Source organism: Numenius arquata, chromosome 2 (genome assembly GCF_964106895.1).
Source record: "Numenius arquata chromosome 2, bNumArq3.hap1.1, whole genome shotgun sequence".
In the NCBI taxonomy this organism is placed as follows: domain Eukaryota; kingdom Metazoa; phylum Chordata; class Aves; order Charadriiformes; family Scolopacidae; genus Numenius; species Numenius arquata.
Genome location: NC_133577.1, coordinates 122,653,107 through 122,677,041, shown reverse-complemented (window position 1 = coordinate 122,677,041; position 23,935 = coordinate 122,653,107). Strand labels below are relative to the sequence as shown.

Below are 23,935 nucleotides of genomic sequence, written 5' to 3'. Positions count from 1 at the left end.
GTACTGGTTTTAGGTTTGTATATCTTATTGCTTACATATGCAGACCACTTAATAACTTGACTAGAACAGACAGTCATTGTGTAGTGGTTATATTTCCAGAGGTCATCCTATATGAGCCAGACGGTGATCTTAGGTGATGTATTGCACTTGACAACCCAGAAAGTTGCAATACAAAGGCATTCTAATACTCAGTGTCCTCTGAGAACTGTTCAATATCCTTGATGGTATCTAGTGTCTGGTATGCCATTGGGATGACATTTTTGGTGTCTTTACTAATCAGTCAAGGTTAACACGTCATTCATGTTAGCTGTGTTTGGTTTGGGTGTTGGGTTTTTTTGTTTTGTTTTGTTTTGTTTTTTTTCCTAATCACTCTATATTTGCAGAGTTTCTACAGCAATAAATAGTATAATGACACTATAATGAAATTCCTTGATAGTTTTCATGTCTGCTGATTTATCTTTGTTATTCAGAATTAGAACAATATTTTATCCAAAATCTAAATTTAGGCAGTGTTTTAAAATTGGTACAAATAGGTACATGACATTATTATGAAAAAAACCAAACCAATCCCCAAAAAACTATTGCATGAAAGTCGGATAAGTCTGGTGTCTTTAGCTTGTGAAATATTGCAAAACCAAGTTCACAAACATATACTTCTTTTTTGAACAGCTGCTCAGTTTGACTGTGCCTGCCCTCCTTTTATTTACATATGTTGCACAGTTATTTGAAATAGGCTATTCTTCATATAAATACCAATATTAGTATGCAAACTAGTATGTTCAGGTGTGAACAAGTCTTCACTATTTGACATTGACACTTGGTTTGTCTTCCAATCAGAGGCAGAAACACTTACGGATCATAAACTGGGAATAATGAATAGATTGAACCAGCTGTTCCTGAACAGCCCATTTGGCTACGTTTTCCCTTTCATTAAATTCATTTAATTATAATTATGGAGATGGTAGATAGATAGATAGATAGATAGATAGATAGATAGATAGATAGATAGATAGATATGAAACATTTCACTTTCTGCAAAGGTTTGTGGTAACTTAATAAATATTAATTCATTTAATTTCAGAAGAAAGCAGAGAAATGTGGGATTTATTGTTATATGTTGAGATTTGACTGAAAGACAGCTATTGAGGGTGAGTTGCCCAAATTCATCTTAGTCTAGGGAGACAATTTTACAAAACTTGTGCTTACCAGAGTTATCTACTGCATCTTAAGGCATCTTCTGAACACCATAAGCCAGGAAAATTTGGGGTAAAAGGAGAAACAGAAATCAAGAGCTCTGTTCTGTTTTCATTAATCTACAGAATAAAGCATGGAGTTGGATGTCATCTCAACAAGTCTTTTATCTCAATATCAGAAATAAAATTTTCAGGTATCAAAATGTCAGTGAATATCTACAAGTAGAGTGGCTCAGTGGAAAGAGTGTTTCTTGGATCTGAAAAAGAGGACACAGAGCAATATAGAGACTTTTTGAGAGGTCTTGCAGTGATCAAGAAGCTGGGCAGGCACAGAGAGGTGGGCAGATCTTCTTAGGAGCTCATGATCAGTTTTGCAGGTAAACACTTCTCAATAAAGTTCCCTTTCCGTCCCCTTTAGCTCAGCACAGCAGCCCAAGAGAGTTTCAGTTCCAGGTCCTACAGAAGCTGGAGACCTTTATTTGGAAACAGCATTTTACTAAAGATCTGTCACTTAGATTGATTTCCCACAGTGTTTTAAAACTGGTTTACGATAACTCAATTCTACTAAGCCTCAAGTTGAAAAACCAAAATATAATAAAGGTGTTGCAGAGCCCAGTGTCCCCCATATTGGTGCAGGTAAAAACCCTATAGCATATGGAGCCTGAACAGTCAGAAGCCCATTGTATGCATTTCTTTTATTTCTCTTTTTTTCTTTTCTTTCTTTTTTTTTTTTTTTAATAATTAATGATTTAAAACAGTTGCATTATTGCTACAATCACTTTTCACCTATTTCCCCAATGGTTACCACTTGCCTCAACATTTACATTTGTTTTAATATTTGTATTTTTTGCATAATTTCTCACATTATATTTATTTGCACTTGCACTTTTTTAAAAATAAACCATTCCATGGGGATGACTTTAATAAAAGTTTCTTATTAAAAGTTCCATAACAGCATGATTCCCAAACCTGAAACCAAAGTCCTCATATTTAACAGTTTTCATGACTCAATAGATTAAGTGTGAAATAGGAAATATAATAACAATAACAACATAGCCATATCCTGCACAGTTGTTCCACTTAAAATTATTCTTGAAAAGTAACACAATTCATATATAAATCATTTCTTATAGAGTGAAATGTACTTAAAAGACTCTGTGAAATATCCTTGATATAGTCATAAAATGTGTGCACAGAAAGTCGTATTGGGCAAGAGTAAAATCAAAAATTCACTGAAATTAATATATTGGAGGGGAGGAAAAAAAAATGGAAAGAAAAAAGGAAAAAAAAACCTAACAGTGAAACCATCAGCATTTGTTTTCAAAGTCAGGTGCCTCCGCTCAGCTGCCTCAGCAGTGTTCATTTCAGAAAGACTCTTAGCTCAGACCTAAATTCACATGAAACTGTCTCTGTGGTCAATGATGAGAGATTGTGCCCTTGAGAACTGCAATTCTGAGCTGCTCTGACCCGTCATTCAGAGGAACTTCTTACTTTCTGCTGACTGTGAGTAGGGCAGGAAATTTAGCTACCCCAATTAGTGCCTCTATGTAGAGGGGATAAATCCAAACCTTAACAAGTCTGAAAGTTTTTCTCTGAGTGGGAAGTGGGACTTTTCCTTTTGTACTTACCAACACTGAATAATCCAGAGAACACAATTTTTCAATGCCAGGAACTTCTGACTCAGTAAGAGACATTGCCTTTGGCCTTAAAGTGCTCCAGATGGATACTCCTTCCTGGTGTGTTGTCATACTCCAAACAGTCCCCTCTGGCAATCTTTTGGAGTTATTTTTTCTGGGGGTTTGGGCTGATCTAGGTTTTGGGGTTCCTCCCCGCCCCTTTAATCTATTTGTCTTATAAAGTGCTTCATGGCAGCACAATAGAGTCTGTGAAAACAGCAAGGGAAATGTTAATATCATGAATGCTCACAGCTGTGGCCAACTCTACCTTTTTTTATTAAACAACGGATGTGTTAGTTCCTAAGGCTCTTGGCATCTTGAATGTTTCTGGACCATCACATGTTACTGTTCGGCAGCTTGTTGTGAAGATCAGGAAGATACCCTGGAGGTGTGCTCCTTTCTATTTATGATTTGGAGGTTACAGGAGTAAGGATATGAGTTCCTTCAGTTGCACTAGAGCATCTGGGGAGCATCACTGCTGTCAAACCCCTACATCTTCTGTGTCTTATAATTTAAACCAGTAATACCTTCTTAGTAGCTGTGCACACTCCATCAACGTAGGCTCTTCAGATCAATTGCTTGCACTGCTTTGATTCATTATTGACCTGCAGTGGTTTCACTGCATTAGCCTCTGCAATTCCGGGATGGTTTCTGTGTGAATTGTTAGAAAAGTTTAAGGAAAAAGATCACCCTGAAATTCAGCAGTCAGTGCTGTCCGTTCTAGTAGGTTAGCTCTTCCCCACTAACCACATATTTTCTCACAAGCCAGGAATAGTACTAAGCTTGGAAAGAAGATATTTTATTTAACTTTTTTTTTACCAAAACCAACTAGTGTATGTTTTCATCTTTTGTGTCCTTGTTTTGTTGAGACAGTTCTGGATGGGCTAGCTGCTGACAGAGATACAAGAAATGGTTTAAAAAATATATACATATATATACACATAGATTCATAGATTGGTCCAGGCTGGAAGGGACATCAACATGTGGGTATACAGTTGGTATATATATGTTTATATGCATATATCACATGTCATATTGGTGCACTGGCTGACTGAACCTATTCAATAGCAAGATACGAAATAAGTCTTGTCAAATAGCAATATCTTGTCAGTATCATGATATTGGGCATTATTTCAGCCATATTTCAGTCCTTTGAAAATGAATCTCTAGAGCCTTGAAGTGACAGATTGCTGGGCCAAAGAATGGGAATCACAATAACTTTCATATTTATTTCCAGGACTGAACTGTAGTTCTTTCTGGATGAGTCTTGCCATCTATTACAGTATGTGCTACAGAAAAACGTGTTTTAAGGAGCCAGAAGCACAATCTCCCACCACATAAAGCATTTACTAGGTGAAACAATTCATGACATACCATGAGCCAGTAGTCATGTGACTGTAATGTCAGCATGCAGTCAGTTGTTGTCATTATGAGTTAGTGGAATTTCAAGACCTAAACAGTCTCTCATTTTCAGTAGTTTTATTATGGATTATAAATAAGCACCAGTGAGATATCAACCTAGAGTTTAATAACCCAGCACCAACTAAATAAAACACGGTACAGCAGGGTTTTTAGCTATGAGGATCCTTAAAGAGGTTTGAAGTACACTGTAATGTCATTTTGGGCTGCCAATGCAACTAAAGAAGGAGTTTGGACAATAAATTGGACTCGTTGAATTACAAAGGCCTTTGAGTGTCTTTTTTTTTTTTTTTTTTTTGCATTTCTAGAGAATTTCCTTCTACCTGGCAAGCTTGCTTTGTCATGAATTCCTGGTTTTGATTCTATAATAACCCTCACAAAGCTTTGAAACAGTGAGCATTTGGTGAATACAGAGTTTTTCTTGCTGTTTATGGCTAAGGTATTTGCTGACTCACTGCACTGTCATTCTTTGCATTAAATTCACTGTAAAACCCAAGAGGCAGCAAAATTATAAACTGATCAGATTTTTTTCTCAGAGCAAATAATGTACATGCTTTCTAGCTAAAAGCTCTTGGCTGACTGTGCAAGACAAGGCCAGGCTCACGCAGCGCAAAGTCCCCCTAAGCCTCTGAGCAACATTTTGGTCTTTGCTAGCTCCAAGCAGACTGATTTTGGCCCTGAGTCATTACACAAGAGCTGCTCTTGCTCTGTCCCTATTTGTGACAGGTTAGACTTCTTATAGCATGTTTGTCAAAACTCCTTGGGGCCTCAGACTAACCATGATACATTTATTTGGCACCTAACACTGATGTATTTATTGTCATTATTACTTGCCCATACATTTGGAAACTTATTGTACATGTCTCTACATTACATTTTAACTGAAATACGAAAACACTGTGGGATTTCCCTGTCATGCCTCTTATTTCAAATGTTTTATTCCACAGACACGAAGAGAAGGGTAGATCATCTCTGACTAGAGCTGACCCAGTTCTCCACTCTTTCTTGCCTGCTACACACCAATATCAGTAGAGTTACAGTGACATAAACCAGAAGAATACAGTCAAAAATCAGATTCTTCCTACACGAAATCACTTTCCACATCTGTTTCCTATTTGTTTTATAATGACACATGGGATTATCTTGGGAATATATTCTGCTTTAACTGTCAGGCCACTGACTTTATAGCCTTATCAGATATCCATTGGTGTGCAGGTTGAGCAATTATCATCTACTAAGAAGAAATCCCAAGAAAATGTAGATTGATAATAACATTTTTCAATAATGACTTGTAGCATTAGTGCCATTTTCTATTATTGTAGTTGAGGTCTAGCATTCTCCTCAATTTACTGCTTTTATTTATTGTGCAAGATCTAGATATGGACCCTAGAGCAGAATTTCAGATTTTTTTTCATTATCTATTAATTTCTGGTTAGAAAGAGCAAAGACAGAAAATTGGATAGAAGTAAGGAATGTGTCTGGACTATTAAGAAACAGAAAGAAAGACAAAGGAAAGAAAGAAATTTAATACTGTGCAAGATATTACAGATACAGGATGACTGTATAAACATAATCAGGCAGGCTACATCTACAAGAACATGCCTTAGGAGGTTGAGCTTGAGTTCTGGGATCAAACTTCATGAAGCTGTGTCCAAACTTTTTGTCTTACAGTGCAGTAAGCTCCTTCAGATAGACCATTCTGCTAACAGTCCATTTTCCCTTCACCTTTTTCTCCAGTAAATTGAGTGAAATGTGAAGTCCTCCTGATGTTCCTTTGAAAATATGTAATACATGCACAGAGATATATGCTTACATGATGTAATTAAACAAGCCTGTAATAAAAGCTGCAGCCTGTGACCCACTTATAGAAACATGTAGTCAATAGGTTTAAATAATACCATTTGGAATTATGTTTGGTCACTGGCCTGGCCCTGGCTTCAGTATGGACGAGCAAGATGGGGAAGGCAGGGTGCCAGGGAGAACGCTGCTTCCAGATACTTGAATTCACTGCTCATGAGAAAGACATCAGTTATTTGCCTGAATGATATTCACATTAAAAAAACATTACCAAAGCAATTGCTGGATAAAATTTGAGTTGTTGATATTTTTTTCCATCCTCCACAGCATTGTGGAGTGCCAGGTCTCCAGCACTGAGCACTGGAGCATTGCCCTTGAGGATGAAAGTATTGTGCACAGTTTTGAGACTTTTATTTACTAGCACAGGACAATGTAAGACGCTGGAGTTTGCACAACATTTAAGCTTTCATGAAGTTCTAGCCTGAGACTTAGTCTGGAGAAGTGAAGCTGAAGGGGCAGCTTAGGAAGAGCCTATAACTGCTTGAAGGGTAGTTACGATGGATGATTTTGCCATCTGTTTGCATTTTTGCCATCAGTGCAGATGATATAATAAGGACAAAAAGTCACAAGTTGTTCCTTGGAAGGTTCAGTTCAGAAAAAAAATCTTCACTACGAGGGCAATGGAAGTTGCCCAGAAAGGTGATAAAATTTCCATTCCTGAACATTTTCATGACTTGGCAAGACAAAACCAAAACTGACCATACCCTGTGTTGACAATAGTCTTCTTTCAAGTCCTCATGGACTTAATCACATCTAGAGAGTCCTTCCAGCAAGAACCTCTATGATTCTGTGTTTGGAAAGGGATGTTAAGAATAAGAAAAAGAGGTTTGAGATAGTCTGTGAAAGCAGTAAGTGCTTGAGAATCAAGGTAAAGAGCTGATCTGTTGTGAAATAAATAGGGCAAAATACTGTAACATCTTCTTAGTTGCTTTCTACTATCAACACGTATAGTTTAGACATATATTCTGATACTTATTTTTTGTTTATTTTCTTAAAACAGATGACTGATCTTTGATTAGTCAGTAAGAAAAAAGAGACTGTATCAAGCTGTAGTTCCTCTTACAGCCTGAACTACTTGGTCCTGCAAATACTGGCTAAAGGAAGTCCTTCAGCATCTGCCTTAGACAATGTTTAGGTATAAGCAACTGAAAACGCTTGCAAAGGCCTGAGTAAACAGAGAAACTGTTGTGGGTAGGAGTTGCCCCAGCTTTGGGATTCCCTGACTTACTTAGGTGTAAAGCAAATTAACCACAGTGCAGGTGGGAAATGGAAATTTCAGTTTTCAGTGTGACCTCCACAAGTCTTCTGTCAATGTAGAAGCCTAGTGTGCAAAAAACATTTATTCTTCTGGTTTTACCCTCAGTGCAAAATGTAAGATAAACACACTATTCACACTGATTGGCAATTTGGTCCCCCAGTTAAAATTGAAGTCATTAAATGTACTGAAAAACCCATTGCTTTGGATTTACTGACCTTGATTTGAGTTAGTGTTGACTGAGTCCCTTTTTAGTCTTGGTTATATACCTGTATGCTTTTCCTTCAGCCTGTAGATTTTAAAAGTTTCATTGCACAGTATTGAAAAATAAAAAAAAAAAGTTCTCCCAATGCAGTTAAAAATGAATTTGAAGATGCATGAAACAGTAAGTCAATAAATACTCAGGTTAGGAAGCAGAATTTAACATTGTATTATGTACTAATCTGAATTTGCAGGACATTTCAAAAAAGTACAGTCAGTGAAAAATAGGGTTTGTCTTTTCTCAGACAAAAGTTTCAAATTCCAGCTATTTCAGTTACTATTACTCAGACTTATTCTCAGTGAAAGCAAAAAGTTTTCAATGAAACCATGTAAATTATATATGAAGTAAAATAGACACAAGCTGCGTGGGTGTATTTGTGTTTTTGAGTAGCCTTCAGCTCAATACTGATTAGAAGGTGGGCACTTTTGCCAGATCCTCACCTAGTGTAATTTGATTTCTCTGAAGCCGCAAAACCCAGTATGAATCATATATACTGCACTCTATTTAGTTCGATTTATTTTTAGTGTTCTTTCATCAAATAATGTTGCTTTTTCTTTCTTTTTTTCCACTCTACAGGACAACATTTTTAGAATGGAAGATTCACATTTTGAAAATGGCCGAGGGAAAAGCCCTTATGATCCTAAACTGCTGACAGCTTCTCTATTAGTGGGTAGGTGCCACAATAAAATTTCAGTGAGATGTGCATTCACTGTAAATAATTGCCACTTTCCCTACTTTTTTTTTTTTCTCCGTGTAGCACCTATGGTAAGGCTTTGTTTTATGCATTTTATTTCCAGGCTGACGTTATTCTGGTTTCATTTTTAACACAGTTGACCCAGGTGCCTTGAGAAACAAGGTGTGTGTAAACCAAGAATCAAGTATCACAAGGGCCACTTTATACCTCTGTAAGACCCTGATTCTGCAAGGTGTTTCTCCTCCCCAGAACTAGGTGACTCTGGAGGTATTTTAATCGTCCAGTTTACGGGCTGGCCACACTGATGGTCACACCAGCAAAGCTTAGAGCAAAGTGAGAGCAGGAAGAAGTAATTTCTTACATCTGTTTTGCTGCCAAGGAAAGTCTGTCACCCAACTGTACCTGCATGTAAGGTGGAGGTGTAGAAGTGGCCACAGGACGAGGTCTTTACATGATGTTGCAGCTGAAGTGATCTATCTGGCAGTGAATAAAATTGAACTCCTGGCCAGAACAGAGGGATTTCCATGAATTAGGTATTTCTAAATTAGTAGTACTTAATTTCATGGAACATGTAAGTATAGAGTACCTAGACTGTGTTAATCTAATTGAACTAATCCAATTGATTGAATTTATCTAATTGATTTAACTTTATAATTGAATTAATTGTGTTCATTGTTCTTCCTTCTCGTTTATGAAAAAGGCAAAAAGATGTTTTGTGAGAAGAAATTAAGAGTGAAACAAATTAGATTCTTCTTTCCTTAACGACACTGCCCAGGTGTAGCCACTTTATCCTTAATGTGTAACTTCCTGGCAATTTATTACAACTTCAAATTCAAGGGGGCAACAATAGTTTCAGAAGATTGCAGATTCTCTTATCTCAGAAGTCAGATGACACATAACCAGATACATTTGTTTCTTCAGGACTTTGTCCATATTGCTAGTCTAAGGCTTTGCCTACCATCTACTCCTATTATATCTACATTACATTTAAAAATGAAGCTATTTGAAATAGACAGCAACAAAAGTTTAGTCTTGAGTGTGCCTCATTTCCTGATCTTCGAAGCCCCTAATGATCGCAGGTGATGAGCTACCCTGGGGACACACACTTTTAACAGGAAAAACAAGAAAGACATTGACATCTTGCTCCAACTTGTACCCAGTACAAACAGAAAGGGAAAAAAAAAAACAAAACAAAAAAAGTGTGTGTAAAAGGCCAGTGTATAAATTAGTGCCTGGAGCAACTTGAATTTGTGGCAGAGCTTCTCTCAAGGGAATGCTTTACTATTTACTTTAATATACAATAAAGAAAGAGAATGATGACAAGCCAGTATTACATGGTATACCCGGTATGCAACTGCACAAAGTCAACAACGTCTAGCTTTTCACATTCCTTTTTTTTTTTCTTCCTTTTTTTTTCACTCAGTCCAGCACAAATATGATTATCTTATTTCCCTTGGCTTAGATTTCATGTCTTTAAAACATCTTTGCTTTCTTGAGTCCACTCTCTATCACTATAATTTTCACTCCATGTATTTCTCCTCCTAATAAACAGTAGACTTTTTCCTCCTAATAAACAGTGGACTGAGCATGATATTTTGTTTTGAATCAGGCTTCAATTAGAGCCATGGGTGTATTAACACTATAGAAAATGAGGTAAATTCAACATTCAATGCTAGTGACTAATTTCTACTTCAGTGACTTATGCAAAACTCAGGGTGAAGTTAAAATTAACATTCCCACATCCTGAATATGAATACCCTTTCTTCTCTGCCTCCACATAGCTGCCCCACAGTCATATTTTGTTACTGATTACAATGTTGCATTTACTTCAATCCTTTACTGCAGAGGTTCCCCTGATATTTCCAAAAGTGTTTCCAAAAGTGTCCCGATTCTCCACTGGTTCACAATTACATTCTCTTATCTTTGCCAAAAAAAGCATAAATTTTATGATTAAGTGATGACCCAAGGAAAAATAATTTCCTCACCCCAAAATAGGTGAGGAACAGGGAATGAACTGGCCAAGTGATGACCACATGGAGAGGTTTGGTCTAACTGCTCTCTGAAGTAAGTAGCACTGGAGTGAAGCAGTGAATAGGGCCCTGAAGGCCAGAAGGCCACTTGACCACAACTACCTCACACCAAGAAGAACATGGATGGACTGCTTCTTCTCTTCTCCTGAGCTGAATGATAACTCACCTGCTCCTGGCCCCTTGTGTTCCAGAAGTATTTGTCCTCGCAAGCAACCATGGTTTATCTTAGGTTCAAAAGGGCAACTGTGTAAAGCAATTACCCAGCACTCATTAAAATGCAACGTTATAATTAGTAACACAATGTAACTACCAGGAAGATAAAAGGCTGAGAAGTAAGAGTAATTTATACGGTTAAATACAGGAGGGAAAAATAACCACTGTTCTTCATGAGAAACACTAAACAGAGATTTTGCAAAGTGTGGAAGAAGAGTACATTCTTGACTCTGTAACTAGAAGGTAAATCTTATATAAGTGAAATGTAATTACACAAGCTGGAATTTGGGCAAAACACCAAGGTTAATTTGCAAAAAAAAAGTAATTTAAGGTCTTTAATAGCCTTTAGTGCTCAGGATTCTTATTTTACATTTTAGCTGAAATAAACTATTATAAGTGTAAAAAGGAACTTCAGTTTTCCCTCTCTTCTGAAAAAATCAATAATATTTGAAAAAAAAAAAAAAATCCCACCAAAACAAACAGTTCATCATTATTAAATTGTTCCAATATTTTTCTAATATACGTTCCTTGTTCCATCCACCTGCAAACATTTTTCATTATTTTTTTAAGAGTTGTTCATTAAAGGTAGTTATTGCTGCTCTACTCTAAAGTAAACGCCAGCTGGGAACATGATATAACTAGTTCCTAGCAATGTAAGACATTATTTAGCCCTTCCCATCTATGTGTTGCTAACTAAACAACCTCCATTTGAGCGGGTTAATGCATGAAAATGTAGAGACTAAGCAGTCCCTCTGCACTGCTAGTGTGTATTCCAGGGCAGGAGGAAAATCAGAGGCAGCACGGTTTTCAAACGATGTAATCACAGGAGAAAGTTGTCACTGAATGTATTGGTCTAAAGCAATTGTATTGGGGTAGTTGAAAAAATCTCAGAGAAGGAGACAGCATTGTCCCACTATCAGTCAGTTGATCTTCAGGAAATGACCCTTTGGGATTTTCAAAAGCTCTGATGATCCAGAATCCTCAAAGCTATTTATGTTCCTGTGTCTCACTGATATTTAATAAAAAAGTGTTAAAATTTTAATTTTTTTTTTTTAAAAAATCAGTTTAAGTGCCTTAATACTGCCAGATATGGATCAATGTAATTTGAAATACAATAGCTTCTTACCAAGGAAAAGCTTTACTATTCTATTTATTAGAAATTAGCTACTAAGTACATATGAGGGACTACTGTGGGCTTTAATTGTTGCCTCTTTATTTAGTAAAGTCCATATATGTATTCATGTTTTCACTCGTATGTCAACACACTACTCATTTAAGATAAAGTGGTTTGTGTCCAAAACATAGAGCTTTTTCCTACGCAAACATCTGAGGGCCATCAGCTTGTTCTGCACACTCATTGCTTTATGCTGCTGGACTGGAAATACAAAGTGACAATTTTTTTTTTTTTCCCCTTTCATTCTTGAGAAATGTTTGTCAGTTTTAAAATGGTTCATTTCTGCTTTTTTAATGAAAAGTGCATTTAAAACTACTAAGAATGGAAATAGCATGGTGAAGACTATCAATGACATAAAAGAATTCTTTTCTAGACCAGTAATGAGTGAATTTCAGTCCAAAAGAAGGTCTGCATAGCAAAACAAAGATGAATGTACTTCTACCTAGACAGGAGGCAAAAATCCTCACACAGCTTTTGAATAGTACTAACTAAAAGGATGTGCACATCTGGGGCATGACTTGAGGCTCACCCTGAATTTAGCAAAAACTATCTAAAGCCTTACAAAAATAAATGGTACTCCTTGGTATTTCTGTCTGGGAGAAGTTGAAATCTCCTTTTTGCATAACTACAGCAAGTCAGTTCAAAATTAATTTATTTATTTATTTATTTATTTATTTATTTTGTTTTTACTCTCTCACCACTGATGAAGAAGTACCAGCCACAAGAGCCTAATAGCATGAAAAAGTCTTAGGTTGAATTGAGCCAAACCTGGAAGAAATGTCACTTTCAGTGGCATTTGTATATTGAGTTAAAAGCTGAGGTGCCAGAAACCCTTACAATTTTAAATATTGCAAATATATAATTTTAAGGAGTTTTGGAGCTATATTTGTTTAAATTTTAACAATGCAGTATTAAAAATAGATTTTTTTTCTTTCTTGATTGACCTTTAGTTCTGTTGATAGCTTGGAAGCAAAATAAGGTTTGTTTGGTTTTTTTTTTTTCCCTTTCCCCCTTTGATTTGTATTGATTTATCAGAACTGACTAGAGACTGAAAGACAAGAAAATGAAGATAAGGTTAAAGAAAGGTTAAGCATAGCATCAAAGACCTTTTCACAAGCAAAAAGGTTTTATGTGCTTTAAAATCTCAGCTGCATATCCTGTACATAATAATCACTATAATTAAGTGATTGTATCCCCTTTAAAAAAAAAAGTTGAAAATGACATAGAGGAATGATAAATTGTTAATTAATGATATGCTGTTCTGTTTCACTTCTGATTACACCTCCTGCTGGGCACGACTGGTCTATTTGCTTCTAATCTCTGCTGTGAATTCATTCAATTCCACGCCTTTCCGCTATCATGTTTTCACCCTTCCTGACTTTCATGACTACCATATGGTACAGAGCCACTGTAGGTTCAATTGATAATTTCATGGTGTCAGTGTTCTGGGGAAAAGATGCCAGTGATATCCAATAGGCATACTTGGACATGGTTGTTCCTCCATGGAAATATCTAAAATTGCCATGAAAAAGATAAACTTGCTCCTAAAGGATGCTTTAAAATGAGGATATGGTAGAGTTCATCATGACCATGAAAAATTTATTACTTTAGCTTAAAGAAAGAGTTATTTTATCCTCAAACTTGTCTTTTTCACAGAAGACCTGATTAAGATGGGTAGCTTGAAAACAACAGTTGGAAGGAATAATACTTTTTAATTCCATATTAAAAGTATAGGGTGGGGTATCTCATTTCACATGGTGTAAAAGGGCACAGTTCTAAAAAAAAATGCATTTTTAGCAATTTGAATTCAGAGTAATTTAATAGATAACGCTACATTAATACCAGAGAGATATGTGTCGTTCTTTCATCTCTGGTTGTTTTCTGTGGGTCTGATTGCTATGTACTTATTATTATTATTATTATTATTATTATTATTCTCTTTACCAGTTGACAGATATTTAACTTGACCTGGTCCTTTGAATTTAGACTGTGTGTCTCTCTACCTCCTCCATGATACTTCTAGCTGGCTGAGGAGAGGCACACTGGGACTCTAATATTAAGAGTTTCATCTCCAGCTAGGTTACGTATGTGCCACTTATAAGTACCACAGGTCAATTTTTAATTCACTTGTTCACTGTGATATGCATGGGGTCAGGGTAGCAGGGAATGATCTCATTTATTCTCTCCCTTAGCTCTTGCCCTTTGCCAGCATCACAGTTACAAAAGTGGCAGGAAGAGAAGGGCATGTTCTGTCTTTCCTGTAGAAAACACTATTTTCTGAGGATTTGCTTGCTGAAAAAAAAAAAAAACCCAAAAAAAACCCAAACAAACAAAAAACCAACACAAACAAACAAACAAACAAACCAACCAAAGGACAGTTTCTATATGAAAAATTCAAGGGACTTGATGACTTTCTGAACTGAGGGTGACCCTCCAATTCCCAACACAGAGTCACAAAAACCCAATAGGTTGGGAGGAACCTCTGTGAATTTCCAGTCCAAACTCCTGTTCAAAACAGTGTAACTTCACAGTTAGGTAGGTTTTTTTGGCGGCAATATACTAATGTCTGGCAGGGATAGGTGTGCAAGCTGTCACTGTTCCAGCCTAAGAATCCAAATATATCTTTGAAAAGTGGCTGCACTAGCAGTCGGGAGACACAGCTCATTTGAGAGAGGTTACAGTTAAGCTCTGCAGTGAGAAAGTGGGTCTAATCATATATTTTCAATGACAATACATTGCATATAGCTTATTGCTTTGTAATTTTCTCATTATCCCTATTAGCGTAATATAAACATAGGACTGACAGCTTTCTCTGACTTACCATGACTGGAAAATTGAGAAATGTTGCTTACAATTACATCTTCCCACAGATGGAGAACTGTACTCTGGCACAGCGGCAGACTTCATGGGCAGGGACTTTGCCATTTTCCGAACTCTGGGGCATCACCATCCAATCAGAACAGAGCAGCATGACTCCCGGTGGCTAAATGGTATGTAAAATGTACATTAATCTGGTTACGTTCATCTAGTCATTAAAGACTAGCACACAGCTTCGTTCCAGCAACATCTGTGACGTATATACCGCTCTCTTATTTGGAGCAGAATTTTGTCTTAAACCAGTTAAACTAATCAAAAGTGATTTATAAAGAAGCATTTTTGGTTTAATTACATTGAGATTTGTGGAGTGCGATTAAATTTAAAACATATACAGACACTATAGCTAATGCAGTCATACCACAGGAGCAGATTGCTGTAGGGTGCAAGTTGGACAGAAGCTCGAGGCTTGTGGAGGCATCAGCCACACATCAACACAAAGTAGCTACAGAGCCTGGGGCGGGACTGTGCCTTGTACAGGCTTTAATTTTTGACGAGACTAAAGGCAATCTGACACTGGCCACCAAAGTCCAGCAGAAAGTAAATCAGCAGAGTTTCCTGTGCAGGCCAGAGTTGTCAATAATTTGGAAAAAGTGAAGGGGTTCCTGGGCATTCCAAGCTATTAGGGTTACAAAATATCCAGTAGTTTAACAAGGCACATTAGCTTGCATTTTTGTATGGATATTACTAATCAGGCCTGTAGCTGTTTGTTTGCCTCTATGAGGAGAGAGGGATAGTTTCAGAGAAAATCTGGTTTTGGCTTCATGTACCAAAATACTTTAAAATGCATCTGAGTACTCTGTCCAAGTTCTACTGAAGTCAAAATTCCAATAGTTTAAATGGAATTACACTTGGCTTTAGCTACACAAGGTTATGAACATTTTGGGTATGATGAGAATTCATCATCTGAAAAAGCTGCCATTTGATTTAAGTGAGCCAGTAATACTAACTGTAGTTACTCTGAGTTAATTTATATTTTAATTTTTGAAGAGTTGACTAGCCACTTTTGCTGTACACACTGCTTGCATCTGCACTCCTGTTTTTGAATTCACAAAGTATTTTGTTCTTAGATATTTTTCACTCCTAGCCACATTATTTATATATGTGCTGAGGTGCAGGCTTTCGTATGTGGTTTTGCAATTTAGGGCAAACTGTTCACACAAATTTTTAATGTGTAAGAACAGACTGTGTTCTAACAACACGGTTTCTTATTAGCTACAGTCAGGAACTTCTAGTATCATACTGGTTATCGTATTAGCTGTACATACAATCCATAACAAAACCAATCCCTAACTCATAATTAAAACCACAAAGTGCTATTGCAGGTGGGATAAACAACTCTATATAAGATATGTGCATTGGATATATGCATCAGTTAAATGTGTAAATGAAAAGTTGTATGAATGTGATTTTTGTCCTGTTAAATTTAGTTTTGTCATAATTCATGTGGACTACTGTGAGGACAGATTCAGGTCTATCACATTTCAGTTCTACAGTCTGTGCTTGCCCAGTAACCCAGAGATATTGTTCATTGGTTTATATTATTATAATAATAGAAAAGATTTCTGGAATTCAGGAGACAGTAAAGTACAAGGGTTACAGATATACCCACCTATCTTGGTGCCTGGTGGAGTAATAATATGTTAAAGATAACAGAACACCCACTTTTGTTATGATAGTCATGATGACATAAAGTCCAATCATGCAAGCAAAATCTGCTTTTGTGCAGTAGATTTGCACAATGACAGCTGAGTCAGGAGGATTTATGCAGTGGGAAAGCACAGCCATTGTCCACAGCCCCTGTACTTCATCGCTGAAAATGTGTCATTCCTTTGTGGATTCGGTTATCGGTCTTTCAGCACTAAATGTGAGAACTGCTTTTCCCAAATTAGCACTAAGGTTACATCTGACAGGGCGCAGAAACCACAACTGCACTGTGCTCAAGATGGGGAGGAGAAGACACTTGCATGTAAAGAGCTGATGAACCTCAAGATCTCTAGAATTTAAGTATTGTACAAAATGAGCGTAAAAGTAGAAGGGCAGCATTTATCGTAGTACAGGGTGAATATGATTTTCCACTCTCAGTGTAGTTCTTACACTATATTCCTGTGGGAAAAGTTTCAAGCTAATTTAAAAAAAAAAAAAAAGGTAAGAATCAAACTGAGGCCTTTAGAAATGATTCTTATAACTGTCTATAATTTAATAGACAATGATCCTTAAGTACATTTTTGAATTCTATCTCTCCACTGCAACTTAGTAAGTTTACATTCCTTATATGGAAAGGTTGGCTTAAAATCTGCACTGCAACGTTCCTATGAAAGGCTCTAAGACTTTACTGTTAATTTCCTGGTGATAAGGTCCTGGCAGCCTTTCCACACGCTACTCCTAATTTCTACATCTAACAGGGAAATCCAAAAATGATAATTCTTTGTGTTTTAAAGTCTACAGGTATGCTAGTCCTTTTATTATTTTTGTTCTTTTGTCATTTGTCTCTTTTAAGTATAATTATAAAAGAAGTTTTGTGCTTGCACATATTTAAAGTGGATATACTTTTAATGAAATAAGCTCTCAGTGAAGGATGAGTTCTACTCTACCTTCTTAAAGGTCTGTATAAACTAGTTTTGAACCTTAAGTTTGCAGACCTTTATGTGATTTTTAGTAAATGGATTGCTATGTAATAGGGCTTTTCTAGTTGCTTTCTACAGTGTGTTTAGCCTCAGGTTAAAACCCCCTGTTCTAATGGACATGTACTGAAAGCTGGATAAGAACAGCAGTTCTGATTGAACTTACAAAGAGAAACCCTCATCCCTGTGGAGTTTAATAGCTAGACGGTGAGGCATCTAGTAATAAAGTCCTTGCTAATGTTTACTTTGTTGAGAGCAGGAACTTGAACCTACTTTTCCCATACTAAGGCTAAGGTCAGAGCTGAAAACCTGTGCAGAAAACACAGCTGTTTGGTACCAAAAATGGAGAGGAGAAGGCATTAAGAATTTGCAACCTTTTTGCAGAATTTAAATATCATCCTGAACTGGTGTAAAAGTAGGACAACATTGCACAAAGCGACTAAGTATTTTGGATTTAAGTATGAACACAGAATTTCTACTGAGATCACACAGTCACTTTTTGGAGATGCTCCACCTTTCCTAAGAAGTTAAATGCTGCTGGGAAGAGAGCTTTGAACTGTGCCTGGCCCAAGGGAAGGTGCTGATCAGCAGCTCTTAAAGACTTTTAAAGTCTGTTAAAGATATAAAATAATCACAGGCTTCTAAAGACATTTCATTTTGTATAAATAATTAAACAGTCACCAAGCCAAATAAAGCAAGGGAGACTGATTCTATAGCCATGTAGTCTGGGCATTCATCTAGAAGGTAGGGAACCATACATCAGTCACTGTGGCAGTGTATATTTAATTATTGATACAGAGGTGGCCAAATGTGACATGGAGGCATTTGCAAAAACACAGTAAAACAAGTTGGTGCCCAGGGAGGTCATCCTGGATACAAAAAGCTGCAGTTCAGTGCCCCAGACTGAATCATGTTCTTTGTTATAAGCCATGTACATGCTCACCCTGGACATTATTGGCTCCTCTGGTCAGTGCATGGAGTTTCTCTGCACAAAAAGCTTTGACAGTCTTAGTTGGTCCCAGTGCAGGTCAAGAGCAGTTTTGAATTCTCAGAACAAAACACCCTGAAATTGAAAAAAACATCTCCTGTCCAGCTTTAGTATAAGGAGCTTTGATGTTACACATATATCTTACACAGTCTTGCCTATAGGCAAAAAAACATCTTTTCTTTTAAATGTGCCATTGCCTCTTATAATTCAGAGCCATCAGAAGCTCGTGTTATTTCAAGAAAGCGTAGATCAGACTGTGCTTCTATGAACTGCTTCAGCAATAAAAGAACGATGAGTAGGAGGCGTGAGCAGGTCGGAGCAGCTTCCCCCGGTACCGGGGAGTTCCCTGGTGAACTGTGTGCAGTGTTTGCTGTACGGTGTCCACGGCAGCGTTCCTGCAAGGGCCGAGGGCATGGCTGGAGGCAAGAAGGCAGAAATGGCAGTGCAGTGTACCAAAGCAAATGCTTAAGCAACGCAAAAGCAATGTACTGAAGGCAGTTTCCAAGCTGAAGATTAGGGGAATGGAAGGAAATCTTGGAGCCGCTCTCATCTTCCCTGACTTGAGCACAGGGGATCTGGCCTTAAATTGTTAACATTTTGTAAAATGATTAACCATAAACATTTATTTTAAAAGCAAAACAGAGTTGGGCTGCAGAAGGTTTGAAAGGAAATTAAATCACAAAAGCTGCATTAAGATAGCATTATGAATCTAGTTTGCACCCCAGAAAAGTGAGGGAATACTGGCCTTGCTCACCCTCTTTACTAGACCTGGGGTTAAGAGAGACTGTCATTCTGGATTTCCAGCCTTGGCTTGGAATTTCCTTGCTTTTTATGGGTTTAAACCAGCTCTATGATATTATTTTAGCATACTTTCCATGGCTTAATTTTTAAAGTGGGGTAGTAGCTGTGCTTAGTCCCCTGGGGTTATTGTCCTTGGTAATCTTTACTTTACGGTTACATAAACAGCTGAGAATTATAGAAGCTGAGCGACTGTTCAATAAAAAAGAAAATGCCCTCTTAAATTTCACAGGCTCCAAGGCACAAAACATGGACTTGATACTCTCCTGGCATTCATACAGAACTTTAGACATCACTTTATGTTGTTTCTGCTTATGGCAGATTGTAAGATGTCCCAGCACTGGCAACATACACACATAATTTTGAATATATATGTATTGCGTAGTAGAGGAATGTATGACAAGAGAAAGACAAGATTGCAGCTAGTTTATAGAATTTTTGCCTCTGTAATAAAATGTATTAAATGTGTCAAGATGTTTGGAAATGAATATTTGTTCTCTTGCAACTACTCTTGCTGAGACTTGGATGTGTTCATTTGCTGCATCCTTGAATCAATAATTTGTCTTTGGTCACTCACACCAAACCCTTTTCCCACCTATATGTACCCACTGACACCTCCTTCTTCTGTACCGCTCCCTTGTCCCTAAATGCCTTCATAGTTTCCCACTTTCCAGCTCACCTCCTACACATTCCCAATCCAGATGTAAAGAAGGCATAAAATATATGCCACCAAAGGTAAACAGATGTGGAAAATGGCCAGCCTGCCAGCATAGACAGAACCCAACCATCCTGGTACCCAAAGTTTATTTCATAAAGTACATCTGAGATATTCTTGAAGAAAGGAGGTGATAGATGCTACACATACAATAAATCTCCAGAAAGCAAAAAGCTATTTAAATAAAAGGCATTTTAAAAAAGCAGGGTATGAACTGCATATGAATATACATAGTCTTCAAATTAGAAGTCTTAAAACATGGGAGCAATGAAATTAGAAAAAGATGCCCGATAGAAGTAGTCAAATAGTCAGCGAGGCAGCCTAGCTGGTTTTAAGAGGAACTGAAATAACATTTTACATGTTGTCATATAGCATGCTTGCCTGACATTACAAGGGACTACAGTGAGTAGACCAAGAAGTGTCTCCCAGGTCTGCATTCCCATAAGTTTACAAGGGCATATTTAAACAACCTAACCAGTAAAAACAGTGAGGGGATTTTCTTGTGTGTGCTTTTTTTGGTTGTTGTTCTTTTGGTGTTTCTCCCCCACTACCCCTAAGATTCTCTTGCATTTAAAATATGCATTTCTATATTTGAATCAAATTAGCCAGCTGATATGTCCTGTCATGCAGGCTGTAGTGTGGACCAAGTTCTGCACTTTCCCATCATTGCTTATACAGTCAGGAACAACTCCGACCCTTGCAGGAGCAAAACATGTCCATATATGCAAGTCTCATTTCTCACTCAATACACCCTCCCACCCCCATTCCCATTATCTTCATTGCTAAGAATAGTAATAAATAATTTCACAGTGATAAATTCCATGTGTGACAAATGCTAATGTCACCTAACACAGTGCTAGGAAGTACTCAGAAACTATGGTGACAGTGGCATAATAATGTGAACAGAATGGAATACGAACTCAATTTACAGTGTGTTTTTTTTTTTCTCCCTTAAGTCTGTAGATCCAAATTTGAGAGACTGAATATGAATTTTAAATTGTTTTTCTCATTGCAATCTAACAAGTCTTTTCTCTATACATTTTTATTATAACCCGTTCTTTTTCTCTTGGAAGAGATGTAGAATTTCTGAAATCACAAAATAATCACTTCTTTCTTAATGTTATTAATTGACATTTATGTTGTTACTGACCTGAAATGATTACAACTCAGGAAGGCATAGGTCCAGCTTAATACTTGATCAGAAGACACTCATGTATTTGAACCAGCTGACTCATCCTGTCTGATAACTGCTCCCTGTATCTTTATACAAAGTAAGAGAAGCATTTTATTTGGAAATCAAAGACCAAGTATCAGTCAGAGAATGTGCTTTACAGTTCCTCCAGATGTGAGGAAGATCATGAAGATGGTGGGTAAAGACAATCAGAAAAATTTTAACCTCCCATCAAGTAGCCTGAATGAAATTATTTTAAAACCTTCTAGGAAACAGATCTTCTCTCTCTCTCTCTCCACCTTCCCCCAGTAATCTAGGATTAGGTAATTTTCTTAATCAAATTTCAGTGCTGTGGATGACATTTTGTTGTGTTTAGGTATGAAAAATTGGTAAATGTAGCCAAAGGATAAGTTCTGAAGCTGGGTTGGAAAAAACGCGTAGAAAGATGAAGCAGAATGAGACATTCCCCTGGTTTGACTGCATATTTTGAAGACTTCCTGACACTCTAGAGAATATGACCTGGGGTAAAAAGACTTGCATGAGTAAACATATTGGTCTGAGCTATAGCCACAATATGCTTGGGGAAGTTAGGACACAAATTAGTTCAGGAACGCATGACTTAGGATATATATATGTTACATGGTTAACCATGGGCTCATTTATGGGTTTTAGCTTGGTCAGCCTTATTATCCATACCAAAAAGTAACAGCTGGGAGTGTAGATTGGAAGCCATGCTTTGCTGCAATTCATACTGTGACTCTCTTTATAGAACATATAAGATCAAAAATAATAGGGGAACTCAGAGTTCAATGCTTTGTGCACTGTTTCCACTGGAGACCAGAGAAGTTTGTCTGCTGCACGTAGTACAGTTTTAGGAAGGAAATTAATTGCTCTCAAAACAAGCACTGTGGGATATGACCCCAGTCCCAAGCAGATCGGTGCATAGTCTCACTCTAAATAGAGACTTGGCTGTTATTGCCAGCTTGGGGATCTATGCTCACTTATGTACACTGAATTGATCTATTGGAGATGTGCCTTAGAATTGCTAAATTTTAGGGGGGTTACATCAGTGGGGAATACAACTCAGTAAATCCTCGTGACCTTCATTTTGGGGTGAGGCCTGACAGTGTAACCCTTCCCATCATCTATGTTCCAAGTTTTCTTAGGAAGAAATTGGATAAATGAGCCAGAACAAGCCCTAGCTAGATGCTAGATGTAAGTCAGTGCACTTGGCTGTACAGGGCAAATCGGATGATCTTGCTTGGGTGTTCAGAATCAAATTTGATGACCCAGGTGAGTTGCTTTTTATAGACATAGCTTTAGATGAACAAATCTGAGTCTCATCTGCCACCTTCAGCGGTGTAAGAACCCAGCTGCATGAGTACGCTCCAGGAGTCACACTCTTGATCCTGGATGTCTCCAGCTCCATACCCCTCTCATACTGAATAATAAACACCAGCAATTGTCTGATTACCAGTAGCCACAGTGGTATTCTATGTTCTCTGGAACGATGATTTTTTTTTTTTTGAAACTAAGTAGGATTGTTTATTTATACGCATTTATTTCAATGGGTAACTTCTAGAGTTGGCAACGGACAGCTTTGTAAAGTGATGGTCTGTTTGCATAACGGAGGTGATAAACAGTATATAACTCAAGCAGAGGTAGCTGTGATGAAAGTGTCTACTAGAAAGCTTTGTCTAGTACTTTTAGTTAATATATGATTAAAAGGACCATTTCCATCTATACATATATGTATAAGTATAAACACATTACTGACATGAATCAGTTCATAGGAAGCCTCTCCTCTTGCCCTGGAGATGAATGTCAATAGGGAAAAAAAGGTAATTTGTCCAGGACAGGTGTAGTGTTCAGGTTCTAAAACTGCACTTTGCTGCGCTTTTGGTGTAGGCCCCACTTTAAATTACACAACATGGTTTTCTTTGTAATTATTTTTTTTGCAAAGATCCAAATCAGCTTAAGGAAAAAGAAAGTTCAGATTGGGTGGCAGGATTCCAAAGACAAAGCCTTTGTGTTACAGGTCTTGAAAATTCAAGTAGGTTTCCCATGATCTCGGAGATCTCTATGAGGTCTCATCACAGCTTTGATGCTTGAAAAACAGTGACTTTTAGCTACCAAATTATTCCTCCTTTCCTGTTCACAAAAGTAACCAACTGGTTTTTCAATGAAAGTTAACCAAAAAATCTGCTTGTAGGGAATCACACAGCAGAATACTAATTGATTTAAACAAAGCTGGAATGGGTCTGTTACAGCCCCCTTCATTGGGATATGACATACCTCTGAATCTTTTTTTTATGTTCTTGTGTTGTGGTTTTTTTTCCTCTTCTGCTCTAGCCATCAATTTAATGAGTGTTGACCCTGTCAATACCAATTTCCTCTTCTCAGGCCACCACGTTCAGAGTTTGGTGGGCATTCAATAGAGATTTACTGTTGACTGGGTAATTTGAGTTCATGTGTGTGGTGAAAAATTAGTGAGGAGAATTACCCAGAAAAGTGGATGCCATGACAATGCATGTCACCATGGTGTGACCAGCTCTGCTGACATAGGTTTCAAAAGCTCTCCCCCTGTGAAAATGGGGCCTGTTTGCAAATTAATTAGTTTCTGGCAGCAGCTTGATTGTTGACCCAAAGTTTGTAGAGTGGAAAAACAATCAGATTAGTGTGTTCAATATAAAGGCCCAGCGCAGCACTCAAGTGCAGTTTGCCAAACTGTTGAAGCCGTGAATAGAGTGAAACAAATTCTTTTTTGAGAAGCCAAGGCAAAGGTTAAGTGTGATGTGACTAGAGCACGCTGGCCGCGGGGCGGTGGGGGGAGAATTAGAGGTTTCAGCCACACAAAAATAGAGAGCGCTGAGCGAGTTGCATTGAATTTAATGAAATTCACAGCTTCAGACGAAAAAGTGTTTGGCAATGTTTTAGTCTGTGTTAAAGGGAGAAATAAGATGGCTTTGTTTTAAGAAGTTTTCTTTGTACA

General features: G+C 37.4%; 1 protein-coding gene across 2 annotated transcripts in view; it reads left to right on the top strand.

Annotated features, from left to right (window-relative positions):
- The window catches only part of SEMA3A (semaphorin 3A), a 169,330-nt gene that overhangs the window by 93,985 nt on the left and 51,410 nt on the right, over positions 1-23,935 (top strand). For both annotated transcript variants that reach the window (XM_074168230.1, XM_074168229.1), the window contains 2 exons: positions 8,239-8,332; positions 14,644-14,763. In XM_074168230.1, the coding sequence (XP_074024331.1) occupies positions 8,239-8,332; positions 14,644-14,763 (214 nt within the window). The remainder of the gene's footprint in view (positions 1-8,238; positions 8,333-14,643; positions 14,764-23,935) is intronic.